The 14,878-nt window shown below is 38.7% G+C and overlaps 1 protein-coding gene across 1 annotated transcript in view; it reads right to left on the bottom strand.

Moving 5' to 3' along the window:
* Positions 1-4,544: 4,544 nt before the first annotated feature.
* LOC309665149 (F-box/WD repeat-containing protein 12-like) overlaps positions 4,545-14,878 on the bottom strand; it is a 31,040-nt gene continuing 20,706 nt past the window's right edge. Inside the window, 2 exon segments of the mRNA XM_082471391.1 lie at positions 4,545-4,827; positions 6,287-6,328. Of these exon segments, the coding sequence (XP_082327517.1) occupies positions 4,747-4,827; positions 6,287-6,328 (123 nt within the window). The 3' untranslated portion in view covers positions 4,545-4,746.

Below are 14,878 nucleotides of genomic sequence, written 5' to 3'. Positions count from 1 at the left end.
CTTGCGTTCACAGCAGCTGTTGATAGCACACCATCATCCAAGGAGTTCTTGAGCACCAACTTTGCACTACTCAGCAGCATAATGGAGAAATCAAGGATGGTCCATGGAAATAGCTAAGGGTCTTGTTTTAGGGCAAACGAGCTTATTCTGCAATATGTGCTTCTTAGTTAATTGGGGTTCGAATGTCCTTTCTTGTATGAAATGATGTTGATAATGTTTGAAAAATAACAGGTTGGCCACCCCATGAGAAACTATGCTTTTATCTGAGTGGGGTTGGGGAGCAAGAGGGAGTAATGAAAATTTTGGTTGTTGAAGTAGTGACAGGGCAGGGCTAACTTGTTCAAGACTGCCTCCCTGCAGGAGGAAGGCCGGCCTTCCTCAAGACTTCATGGACACTACCCATAGCCAGGACTTACGGCTGTCTTAGCTGGTGAATCAGCCATGGGCCTACTGAGCAATACAGCTGCAACCGCAGCTTGGATCAGCCCTGACCAGCAGGAGAGAGGCTGGGCCTCCCTCAGCCTGACTGCTCGTTCCATGGAGAGGGACTGGACCTGGGTCCTGTGTGTCCCAGTGCTGGTCCTAGTTCCTGCCCACACGGGACCTGGGCTTCCCTGATTCTGCAATATAAACACCAGAGCCCAAAGTTTGGGTCCCTCTCCTGGACCCTGGATCCCTACTGGATCCCTGTGTGCTGGCCCAGAACAAAGTGTGCAGTGGGGACCCATAAACTCCCCACTATTCCTGTGACTGAACTGCCCCTGATAAACATGGCTCCAGCAGCCAGGGTTACATATTTTTAGGGAAATCTCTTATGGTTACAAGTGCAAAAGGCTGAGAACTACTATGTAAAACTAATATTTGAAAACTTCACTCCAGTGATATTTGAAGAACCTCTATAAAATAACTAAACAAACACAATTGCATTTTATTCCACTGTGTCCACAGTCTAAGCTTTAAATTGTATAAAAATGAGAACGAGAAGTAGAATGCCTCCAAACATTTGGAAATTAAGATGCACACTTCTAAATAATCCATGGTTAAAGAGGAATTTCAAGGAAAAATTTTAAGATAAATAGAACTGAGTGAAAATGAAAATACAACACATAAAATGTGGAAGGATCCAGGTAAAACATTATTAAGAGGGAAACGAATGGCACTAAGTGCTTATAATAGAAAAGAGGGAAGGTCTCAGATCAATAATCTAAGCTTTCACACATGGAAAAGGGAAAAAAATTGCACAATAAAATCAACACATGAAGAAGGAAGCAAATAACAATACACTCTGATCAAATGGAGTCTATTCTCGGAACACAAGCTTGGTTTACTATTCAAAAATCATCAGCGTAATTTGCCATATTAATAGATTGAAGAAGAAACTCTACATGGCCACATCAATTAATGAAGAAAAAGCATTTGATGAACTTCAACACACATTCATGTCAGAAACTCTCAGGAATAGAAGGGCTCTACTTCAACCCAGTAAAGAATATCTACAAAAAACCGACAGTGAACATCATACTTAATGGTGAGAGAATGAATGTTTTCCTCCTAAATTCAAAAGAAGGCCAGAATGTCCTCTTTCATCTCTCCTTTTCAACTTAGTACTGTAGGTACTAGCCAGTGCAGCATGGCAAGAAAAAGAAAGAAAGACACACAGATTAGAAAGGAAGAAATATTACTGTCCATACTCATGGATAGCATGACTGTCTGCATAGAAAATCCCAAGAAATCTCTAAGAAGCAATTAATAAGTGGCAATTACTTTAACAAAGTCTCAGGATACAAGATCAACACAAAAACATTAGTCATATTTCCAAATATTAACAATGAACAACTGGAAACCAAAACTAAAAACACAATGCCGGGGCTTCCCTGGTGGCGCAGTGGTTGAGAATCTGCCTGCCAATGCAGGGGACACGGGTTCGAGCCCTGGTCTGGGAAGATCCCACATGCCGCGGAGCGACTAGGCCCGTGAGCCACAACTACTGAGCCTGCGCGTCTGGAGCCTGTGCTCTGCAACAAGAGAGGCCGCGACAGTGAGAGGCTCGCACACTGCGATGAAGAGTGGCCCCCACTCGCCACAACTAGAGGAAGCCTTCGCACAGAAACGAAGACCCAACACAGACAAAAATAAAAAAAGAAAAATTAAAAAAAAACAAAAAAAACAACAAAAAAACCCACAATGTCATACACAATGCTTCCAAAACATGAAATATTTGATTATAAATATTTTAATAGATGATCTGTATGATACAACCAAACAAGACCTAAATCAATGGAGAGGCATATCGCATTCATGAATTGGAAGACTCAACATAATAAAAGGTCAACTTCCAACAGAATTTTTTTGTCAACATGGACAAGCTTATTCTAAAATGTATGAACAAAAGGTAAAGGCAAAGGAACCAGAATAAGTAAAATAATAATTTTGAGAAAGCAGAATATAGTTAGAGGATATTAAGACCTACTGTAAAGCTATAAGTAAGACAGTGTGGTATTGGTGGAAGGATAGATACATAGTTCAATGAATAGGATAGAGAATACAGAAATAGACACATGCCAATACAACAAACTGTTTTTTTTTTTTACATAAGTTAAAAAGCGATTTAAAAAGCAAAATCTCTAGTCTTTATAATAACCCTAAAAGGAACACAAATCTGTTAAATGACTAAGCAAGACCATACAGTTAGTGGCAGCACCAGAATCAGAACACAGGTCTACCTACTCTTGCTATGACTGAGCCTCTTCCTCTACATCTCCTAAATGTCACTCTGAGTTGAAGAGGGGAAAGAAATGGGAGGCCACCGTGATGCCACATCCCTGTGCTTTAACAAGTACGTTTCCTTTATATACTGGACCATCTATTTCAGATTTCATTTGAAGCAAGTTTTGGCTTGCTTCAGTATGTATTTCATTTTCTATTTATTACCCTCTTTCATTCATGGCAGACAGGCTCTAGAGGTCCTGAGAATGTCTGAAACAAAGAATGCTATAAAACACCTTAGTAACTCTCGAAAATGCTAAGTGGACCCTGAATCAAAACTTCAAGTTTCAGAGAACTTACAGCCACTAACGATCTGTAAAACAAACAAATAAACAAACAACCCCACACCCTAGCAACTCTCAACCTTGGATCATGTTGGAAGAGGTATTACTGAAAAGAGCTTGAAAGGGCAGCCTAAAAGGCAGAGGGTACAGAACATGGGCCATGTCCCTGTAAAGGGGACATGGTTCATAATATTGTGAATCAAGGGGCTGGATCACAATACTGGTTATGATGTTCAAAACTGTCAATCAAAGAGAGGTGCATTATTATATATTTGCTTGTTGCTATTGCTTTTCTGATTAGAAGATACAGAGTCACTTTAGGTAACTTCCATTTAATTTAATATTTATTTTCATTTTATATCCAGGTCACATTTCCTACATTAAAATATAATCATGCTGACTCCCCCCACCCCCTACACCCTCAGAGAAAAAAAGTGAAGAACTTTCCACAACTTGAAAGAAAGATGGAATGCACAGAGAAGTTGCTACTGCACCCAAGTAACAAAGAACACAGAGAGACCAAACAGTAGACATGTCAGAAGTGCACAGAAGACAGCTCAGGGCGCGCAGCAGGAAGGAGGAGGAATTAAAAGACTAAAGCTTTTAAATGCTATCACTTGTGCCACAAGATTACCCTGAAAAGGCAGATAGATCAGAAAGCAGGACCAAATAGGGGATTTTCCAAAGGCTGCTATCTAACAGAGTTTAAAATATCCATAGATTATATATATAAAAAAGATTCCATACACAGAAGAGCTTTCTCTTCCCCACCTTGCCTTTAGCATCCGGTCAACACTTTAGAAACTTAAAACCACTGTTAGCATGTCCGAATGTAGAACCGATATAGGTTTTTTCTTTCTTAAAAAATTGTATCCCAACTTTTTCCAACCAAGAATTCTATTAATTATTTTCATTATGATTCCTCTGCATGGAAACCCAGTAAGGGATCATCAAGACAGGGCATCTCACTACTATCAGATCAATGCCAGTTGGGCAAAAGCTGCATGATTCTGTGTTACTCAGAGGGAGCGAGAACAGTAAGACACAGGAGTTGAAACTTATCCGCACCAAAGAGGAAAAGGAAACTCCTTTTCTAACCTATTCATTAAATAGGAAACAGCAGGTGGACAGGAAAAGCCATCTGCTTAGAGCAGACCCAGAGGCACACCAAAATCTAAACACAAGTGCTCAGGAAAGCGTCTCGGCTCGGAGAGGAAGCGTCTTTCAGACCCTATCTTGTCCCTAGTTTGGGGATCAAAGCATTATAACTTCAGATAGTGATACTCTGGAGGGGGTGGACAGGGAAGGTCTGAGAGACCCAAATAATGAGGACACTAGGCAGCTAACTACACCACTACGTACAAATACACACATCAGTAAGAAAACCTCACCTCCAACCCTCAGCTACTTTAAACAAAGCATTGCAGTTCCAGGTTTTCGGAACAGGGGATATTTTAAAGTCTGTTAGCAGTTTAAAACATTGCAACACTGGCACAATATGTTACCTATTCTTTGTTTTTAATTACAGGGTAACACAGTAAACTCCAACACAAAGGTGGGGATGGGGGAGTGCAAAAGGAATAAAGAAAACAGAACCAGTATTTCACAAGAGCATCGAGCCAGCGATGAAGTAGCAGCTAATGCTTTGTAGAGTCTCGAGGGTAGAATTCGCTCAAGGTGCTCTGAGGGATTCTCTTCAGCATTTCTTTGGGGAAGATTCGGAGCAGTTGCCAGCCAATGTCCAAAGTCTCATAGACAGTGCGGTTTTCGTAAGGACCTTACAAAAAATTGAGATTAGATGAATAAAGGCCAAGTACTTCCAACTTATCAGCGTTATTCAAAATTTACTGTTATGGGTCTAGCACTGTGAGCGTGAAGTATAAAAAAGAGACACAAAGCAGTCAGGTCTCCTAGGACTGGATGTGACCAAATGTGGAAATGAGGGTCTAGACAGTAAGTACCCCTGGGAATCAGAGAAAAGGGAGAAAGCCCGCAGGCGAGACGTTGGCCGTGTGCATGCGTGTGTGCGTGTGTGTTTAACAACGGGTGGGATCTAAAAACACTCCACGGAATAATGGAAACTAGACCCAGAGTTTTGTCCAGAGAGTAGTGAGAAAAGCAGTTTCCCAGCAACACAGGCTGACCTGAAGGAGGCTAGTACAGATACTTAGAAGGCCTTAAATGCCAATGAAGCACCTGAATAGGTCCACGTGAAAGTTTTCAAACTTGCTATTGCTATTATTATTTTTAATAGCAGAATCATTCTTATCCTGCAAATAAATCTCATTTTTTAACTAAGGAGTTACAGTGGCTAGAGTTCTGCATTCTTTTCTCTACCAGAATAAATTTTATCTTTTTAAGATATTAAGGTTCTGCATAATTTTTCAATTGGTATTGGGTTATATGAGTTCTTTTGGGTTATATGAGTTGTTAAAAGTTTCCTTTGCCATACAAAAGCTTTTGTTTGTTTGTTTGTTTATTTTTGCTTTTGTTTCCCTTGCCTGAAGACACATATCCAAAAATATTGCTAAGACCAATGTCAAAGAGTGTACTGACTATGTTTTTCTAGATGTTTTGTCTTACGTTAAGGCTTTAATCCATTTTGAGTTTTTGGTTTGTTTGGTTGTTTTTTTATGGTGTGAGAAAGTACTCCAGTTTGATTCTTTTTTCATGGAGCTGTCCAGTTTGGCATAGAGGAATTGCCCATATAAGTGTGGGTTTAATTCTGGGCTCTCTATTCTGTTCTAACGATTATGTGTCTATTTGTGCCAGTACCATACTGTTTTGATGACTGTAGCTTTGTAGTATAGTTTAAGATCAGGGAGCATGATACCTCCAGCTTTGTTCTTCTTTGTCAAGATTGTTTTGATTATTCTGTGTCTTCTGTGTTTTCATACACATTTTAGAATAATTTATTGCAGTTCTGTGAAAAATGCTGTTGGTATTTTGAAAGGGATTGCAATGAATCTGCAGATTGCCTTGGGTAGTATGGTCATTTTTACCAATATTAATTCTTCCAATTCATGAACACAGTGTATCTTTCTACACAAAAGACCCAAATAGTCAAAACAACCTTGATAAAGAAAACAAAGTTGGAGGTATCATGGTCCCTGATTTCAAACTATACTAAAAAGCTATCATCATCAAAATAGCATGGTAAAGATGGATCTTTTCAATAAGTGGTGCTGGGTCAATTGAATATCCATATGAAAAAATAAATGTGACCTGACACTTACCTCATACCATACATAAAAATCAATTCCATATGGATTGCATACCTAAATGTGAAGAAAAAACAATTAGGCTTCTAGAAGAAAATATATGAGAACCATTTCATGACACACATCCAAAAGCTGAAATCTAAAACATGGAAAAAGCAAGTGTTGGTATGAATGTGGAATAACAGCAAATCTCATACACTCTTACTGGGAGCATAAATTGGTCCAACCACTTTGGAATACTGTTTGGCAGAGTCTACCAAAGCCAAACACATGCATATCCTATGACCCAGCAATTCTGCTCCTAGGTATATATCTATCAGAAATATGCACATTTATTTACCAAAAGACATGTACTAGAATATTCATAGCACTAATCATAATAGCCCAAGCTGGAAACTAAATACCTGTTAAAACTGGTGTGGATAAATAAGTTGAGACACAATAAAGTACTATGCAGCAATGAGAATCAATTACCTATAACTACATGTAGTATGGATGAATCTGACAAACATAATACAAAGGAAAATAAAACTACAGTTGACCCTTGAACAACATAGGAGTTAACCCATGTATAACTTATAGTCAACTCTCCATATCCCTGGTTCCTCTGCATCTGCAGATTCAACCAACCACTGACTGTGTAGTACTATACTATTTACTATTGAAAAACAGCCACATATAAGTGAACCCACAGTTCAAAGCAGTGCTGTTCAAGCGTCAACTATATAATATACCACATAACATACTATATGATTTCACGCATGCAAAGTACCAAAAAAAGCAACATTAATCTATGTTCTCAGATGTCAGGATAGTGGTTACTCAGAGAAGTTTGAGACTACAAGGAAGCTGAGAGGGCTTTGGGGGTCCTGGCATTGTTCTCTTTCTTGATTAGAATGCTGATATCATGAGTATGACCAGATAGTGATATTTCTTTGGGCTTTATGCATGCAATATTGCACTTTTCTGTATGTACACTATTTGTCAATAGAAAGTTTAAAAAATGTTTTCACATTATGCATGTGTCATAATGTATTCAAACATTTCCGTACTTATTGGTCATTCAATTTGTTTCAGCTTTTTTCTTCTACAAATAATGTAAAATAAACATCTCCATACATATTTTATACATATTGGTCCCTTTTTTTTTTAAACATCTTTATTGGAGTATAATTGCTTTACAGTGGTGTGTTAGTTTCTGCTTTATAACAAAGTGAATCAGTTATACATATATATATGTCCCCATATCTCTTCCCTCTTGCATCTCCCTCCCTCCAACCTTCCCTATCCCACCCCTCTAGGTGGTCACAAAGCACCGAGCTGATCTCCCTGTGCTAAGCAGCTGCTTCCCACTAGCTATCTATTTTACGTTTGGTAGTGTATATATGTCCATGCCACTCTCTCACTTTGTCCCAGCTTACCCTTCCCTCTCCCCGTGTCCTCAAGTCCATTCTCTAGTAGGTCTGTGTCTTTATTCCCTTTTAAAGAAATAAATTCTTCGTATATTAAGTGGTTTAAGTCTCCACACTAATATACAATATATGTGACATTTCTTCCAGAAAAGCTGTAAAAACTCAGATTTTCATTTTCACTAGCAATGTTTATATTTTTCCTCTTATATGCTCATTAGAATTTTTTCATGTCTTTTTTCAGTGTGTATATTGAGTTCTTATCCTCATTTATAATAGATTTGTCATTTTGCTTTCCTATATGTTGCAAATACTTTTCCTAATATAGGTACTCTACATTGAATTTGTTTATAGTAGACTTCTGATAAAATTTATGGTGATTTAAAATATGTCCACAAATACTCTGATACCATTCCCTTGAAGAGATGGAGTTTAATTCCTCTATCTTCATCATGGACTGGACTTTAATGACTTCCTTTTAATGAATAGAATGTGGCAAAGTGACAGTGTTTGACTTCTGATAGTAGGTTATGAAAGGCATTGCCCTCTTCTCTTTCTCTCTTGAATCATTCACTCTGGAGGAAGTCAGCTGTCATGTGGTAAGGAAACTCAAGCAGCCCTGTGAAGTGGCCCACATGGTAAGGAGCTGAGGCCCCCAACCAACAGACATGTGTGTGAACTTTCATGGAAGTGGATCCTCCGGCCCCAGTCAAGCCATATGACTACAGCCCTGGCCTATGGCTTGACCCCAAGGCCACCTGGCTAAGATACTCACAAAGGCCTGGCCTTCAGAAAATATGTGAGATAATAAGTATTTGCCTACTTAAACTGTTGAATTTTGTGGTAAATCTTTTTACAACATATAAGTAATATATAATTTAAAATTTTTTATTGTTAAACACAATGTATGTGCAAAAGCAAACAAAACATAGATGTACAATTTAACAAAGTATTATAAAGCAAACACTAATGTAATTACTACCCAGCTTAAGAAATTAAAAATTGCAGGTCCCCAAAAAGAATATGAGTGTTCTTTCATGATCAAAACCCTCTTGCTCCAGTTTATGTGCAATCACAATCTTGATTGTCATAGTGATCATTTCTCTGCTTTGCTTTATGATTTTATCTCCTATGTTTACATCTCTAAACAATACAAGTTAGTTTTGCTTATTTCTGAGTTGCATATAAATGGAATCTATGGAATCATAGATTTACTTTTTTATGCCTTCTTCTGTTCAAACTTTTGTAAGATTCATCAATGTTGTTGTATGGAGCTCTAGTTTGTTTACTTGCATTTCTGTAGAATATTTCCATTGTATGACTCTACTGCAGCATATTTATCCATTTTACTATTTATGAATACTTGGGTTGTTTCTAATTTGGGACTACTATGCTTGCTTTTATGAACAATCTTGTTCATACTGTCATGGTTCATGTGCGCATGAGCTTCTCAAAGTTATATATTCCTAGGGGTGGTGATAGGAATATCACCACTTTACCATTTAATAACAACTTGTTTTCCAAAGGGACGGATTAATATGCACTGCCTCCAGTGCTGAATGAGTTCTTGTTGTGACATATCCTCAACAACACTCATAACTCTAAAGGTTTTTAATGTTTGCCAGTCTGAGGGGATAGAGTGGTATCTCACCATAGTTTAATATGCACTTCCTTGAATAATAATGATTTTAAGTAAATTTTCATATCTTTTTGGCCATTTTTATTTTCTCTATTATAAAGCACCACCTATTTTCTATACGTTGCCTGCCTTCCTATTGAATCAAAGAGATTTAAAATTATATGTTTAAATTAAAAAATATATATATATATATACATTTTAATCCTTTATTGTTTATATCTTTAGAAAATATTCTCTGACACTCATTACTTTATCTTTCAACTTTTAAATAGTGTTTTAATGTACAGAACTTTTACATTTTAATGTAGTTCAATTATAAATCTATTCCTTATGGGTAGTTATTTTCTGACTGATTTAACCAATTTTATACCACAAAGTATATATATTTTTATATATATAAAAAATATATATTATATAATATATATTTATAAATATATAATTATAATATAAATGTATTTATTTTATATTTATTATATAAATAACATAATTATAATATATAATATATTTATAAATATATCTAACTCTAATATATTATATATATAATACATATATATATATATAATTATATTACTCTAGATATAGCATGTTCTTGGACTGGAAGAATCAACATTGTGAAAATGACTCTACTACCCAAAGCAATCTACAGAGTCAATGCAATCCCTATCAAACTACCACTGTCATTTTTCACAGAACTAGAACAAAAAAAATCCCACAATTCATATGGAAACACAAAAGACCCTGAATAGCCAAAGCAATCTTGAGAAAGAAAAACGGAGCTGGAGGAATCAGGCTCCCTGACTTCAGACTATACGACAAAGCTACAGTAATCAAGACAGTATGGTACTGGCACAAAAACAGAAATATAGATCAATGGAACAGGATAGAAAGCCCAGAGATAAACCCACGCACATATGGTCACCTTATCTTTGATAAAGGAGGCAAGAATATACAGTGGAGGAAAGACAGCCTCTTCAATAAGTGGTGCTGTGAAAACTGGACAGCTACATGTAAAAGAATGAAATTAGAATGCTCCCTAACACCATACATGAAAATAAACTCAAAATGGATTAAAGACCTAAATGTAAGGCCAGATATTATGAAACTCTTAGAGGAAAACATAGGCAGAACACTCCATGACATATATCACAGCAAGATCCTTTTTGACCCACCTCCTAGAGAAATGGAAATAAAACCAAAAATAAACAAATGGGACCTAATGAAACTTAAAAGCTTTTGCACAGCAAAGGAAGCCATAAACAAGATGAAAAGACAACCCTCAGAATGGGAGAAAATATTTTCAAATGAAGCAACTGACAAAGGATTGATTAATCTCCAAAATTTACAAGCAGCTCATGCAGCTCAATATCAAAAAAACAAACAACCCAATCCAAGAATGGTCAGAAGACCTAAATAGACATTTCTCCAAAGAAGATACACAGATTGCCAACAAACACATGAAAGAATGCTCAACATCATTAATTATTAGAGAAATGCAAATCAAAACTACAATGAGATATCATCTCACACTGGTCACAATGGCCATCATCAAAAAGTCTACAAACAATAAATGCTGGAGAGGGCGTGGAGAAAAGGGAACACTCTTGCACTGTTGGTGGGAATGTAAATTGATACAGCCACTATGGAGAACAGTATGAAGGTTCCTTAAAAAACTAAAAATAGAACTACCATACGACCCAGCAATCCCACTACTGGGCATATACCCTGAGAAAACCATAATTCAAAAAGAGTCATGTACCACAATGTTCATTGCAGTTTTATTTACAATAGCCAGGACATGGAAGCAACCTAAGTGTCCATCAACAGATGAATGGATAAAGAAGATGTGGCACATATATACAATGGAATATTACTCAGCCATAAAAAGAAACAAAACTGAGTTATTTGTAGTGAGGTGGATGGACCTAGAGTCTGTCATACAGAGTGAAGTCAGAAAGAGAAAAACAAATACCATATGGTAATACATATATATGGAATCAAAAAAAAAAAAAAAGGTTCTGAAGAACCTAGGGGCAGGACAGGAATAAAGACGCAGATGTAGAGAATGGACTTGAGGACATGGGGAGGGGGAAGGGTAAGCTGGGACGAAGTGAGAGAGTGGCATGGACATATATACACTACCTAATGTAAAACAGATAGCTAGTGGGAAGCAGCTGGATCACACGAGGAGATCAGCTCGGTGCTTTGTGACCACCTAGAGCGGTGGGATGGGGAGGGTGGGAGGGAGATGCAAGAGGGAGGGGAAATGGGGATATATGTATACATATAGCTGATTCACTTTGTTATACAGCAGAAACTAACACCTTGTAATTATGCTCCAATAAAGATGTTTAAAAAAACAAGAAATTAGATTTACTCTAAGTGCTCAAAACACACACACACACAGAAAAAAAGAATTAATATGTAAATTTAGCAAGGCAGTTGAATACGGGTCAATATACAAAAATCGAATGCATTTCTATTTATATTTATACGCAAATGATTTCTATGTATGCTACATATAGTATGCACAGAATTTTTTCTGTAAATACAAAACTATACATTCCCCTATGTATTACTGTTGCGTTGCACCCTACAGGCCTGCAAGCCCTGCACTTGCCCAGCCTCGACACCGAAGAAAGAGCCTGGAGTCAGCGACATAGACATCAATGGTTTAATGGATGGAGGAGCTTACATGTCCTGGAGCAACACTCCACGGTGTGCGGCAGACAGCGGGCAGGACATGGTAGTAGTCTTTGCTCCCAGGGCTCGGGGAGGTTACCGGTTATAGGGGGAATTGACATCAGGTTGGCTCATCGGTTACCAGGGAAACAAGCAGAGGGGCACGTCCCTCACCGTCCCTTTGATAAGCTATCACGGTGGAGATGCTCTGATCTAAAGATTAGAACAATCACTAGCTGGGGCCGGGGGCAAGTATGTATTAGGAGGGAAGGTTGGTGATGTGAGTAGTGTGTAGATGAAGGAGGACTGGTCGGGCAGGGGTTGTACAGCGAGCAAGAGAAGAGCCATCTTGGGTGGCTTGATCATACAATTATTTATGTATTTCTATATATGCTGTATACTAGCAATGAAAATATTGGAAAATCAAATTTTAAAATAACATTTAAATAGTATAAAAATACTTACGAATAATTTTAACAAAATATGTGCAAGCCCTGTTCACTTAAATCTACAAAGCTTTGTTGAGAGAAATAAATGAAGGCCTATATAAATGCGGTCATATATGCCATGTTCATGGCTTAGAAGACTAAACATTAAGATGTCAGTTATCCCCAAATCAATCTATAGATTCAAAGTAATCAAAATCCCAGTAAGCAGTTTTGTAGAAATTTCCAAGCTGACTTGACAAATTTTATGGAAATGGATATATTTTCCAAAAAAGAAAATGCTGGAGGTCATGACTTAACTGTAATCTGCGGGAAACAAGACCCTGTGTTACTGTCATGAGGACAGACAAACAGATCAGTGGAGACTGACCCACATGTTCAACATATAACACATATAACACATACAGTCATTTGATATTTTGACAAACGAAGGTGATGATATAATTTGATGAAGAAAGGATGGTCTTTCCTACAAATTCTGGATACCCATTTGTAAATAAAAATGAACCCTGACGCTGACCATGCACACAAATATAATTTAACTTGAAATGAGCCACAGACCTATATGTAGATCATCTTCCCAATAACCCGTGAGACAAAGTCACACAAAGCTAAGCCAAGGCGTCAAGGTGCTGGGTTCTCATTGGGGCCCCATTCAGGTTGTTGGCAGTCCAGGACATTGTGGCTACAGAACTAAGGTTTCCCTGCCTGCTGGCTGGTGGCAGAGACTATTCTTGTTCTCAGGCCCACCGACAGCCTGGCAGCCAGCACGTGAGGCCCCCGCACCCGCGAGTCTCTGACTTCCTCTTCTGTGACCAGTCAGAGAAAACTCTCTGCCTTTGAAGCACTCATGGAATTAAAGTGGGCCCGCCCAGATCATATCTCTTTAGCCAGGTAACAGAAATTTCTCGTGATGCTTGTAACTTTAACCATTTCTCCTTGAAATTCCACACATTTTTGTTCCATATATATTTTAGGCCATACTTTAAAGTGCATTCAAAATTAGCCTCGCTGTATCTTTCTGGGAGGCTGATCAAATTATTATTTTGAAATGACCCCTAAGATCTAGTAAAAACTTTGATCTTCCGGTCTTCTCGTCTAACATTACCAGCTGTGTGAGCTTGCTTCTGGTTGGCATCTCCAACGCCTATCATTTTCCCATCCTTTTAATTCCATCCTCCTTAAGTGTTCTGTTTTAGATGAGTCTTGTATTAATTTCCTAGGGCTGAAGTAACAAAACAGGGTGGCTTAAAAAAACAAAAATTTACTCCCTCACAGTTCTGGAGGCTAGAGGCCCAAAGTCAAGGTACCAGCAGGGCTCTGCTTCCTCTGAAGGTTCTAGGGCTTTCCTTGGCGTGTAACAGCACACTCCAATGTCTGCGGCATCTGCACATGGCTTCTCTGTGTGTGTCTCTGTGCCCTCTCCTCTTCTTAGCAAGATACCGTTAGATTAAGGGCCCAGACTAAATCCAGGATGATTTCATCTTGAGATCCTTAACTAAATACATCGCAGAATAGGGAGGGTGGCAGGGAGATGCAAGAGGGAGGAGATATGGGGGTATATGTGTATGTATAGCTGATTCATTTTGTTATAAAGCAGAAACTAACACACCATTGTAAAGCAATTATACTCCAATAAAGATGTTAAATAAATAAATAAATACATGCATACATACATCGCAGCAGCACCATTTCCAAAGAAGGTCACATTCTGAGGCTCTGGGTAGACCTGAATTTTGGGGGGATACCCTTTTCCGTACCCCACTGGTCCATGTGTAAAGTCAGCTGTCTCCAAATCTGAGCCAAATTTTGTGTAGGGGGTTGATCCTGCCCCATCCTCCGACAGGGCAACCTCAAGAAAATCAGTGCTTCTGATACAAAACCTACCGACCTCAGCCCCGCACAACGCACCATCAAAGTGAAAGCTGCAGGCTACATCTGGGCCCTAGTGGTGACAGAGGTGATCACAGGTTCAGGTTCAGATCACAGCTGACTCTCTGTTCCCAGGTACGTATTATGCCTTGGGACGTGGAGGTAGCATCCTGCAGGCTCCGCACAGCCACTGGAGCCTCCTTGCTAAGACAGAAATGACATCTTCAGGATGAAGGCAGGCCTGGCCATCTGGTGCAGGAGGAAGTAGCTTCCTGTTGTCCTCAGACCCTTGCCACAGGCAATGACACTGGAGCAGGCCACCCTATGAGTAGACAAGAAAGGGAATTCTCTCGTGGTGTAGACAGCACTGCCACTGTCCCATGCCACACGGCCCACCAGAGCACTGCTGCTGCCCGTACCTTGCCGGGTGTCCCGATAAAGGACAGACACAACAGTCCACACAAATGGTTGACCTTCAGGCTGTCATCTCAGTCACCTTAGCCCTTGATGCCCCAGCAAACAACCAGCATGTTTACACTCTTTGGCCATTGCCAGTGGCTTG

The sequence above is a fragment of the Balaenoptera physalus genome (assembly GCF_965194825.1).
Source record: "Balaenoptera physalus genome assembly, chromosome: 7".
Taxonomy (NCBI): Eukaryota; Metazoa; Chordata; class Mammalia; order Artiodactyla; family Balaenopteridae; genus Balaenoptera; species Balaenoptera physalus.
The sequence above is the reverse complement of the archived record's forward strand: the minus strand, read 5'-3'. Positions and strand labels throughout refer to the sequence as shown.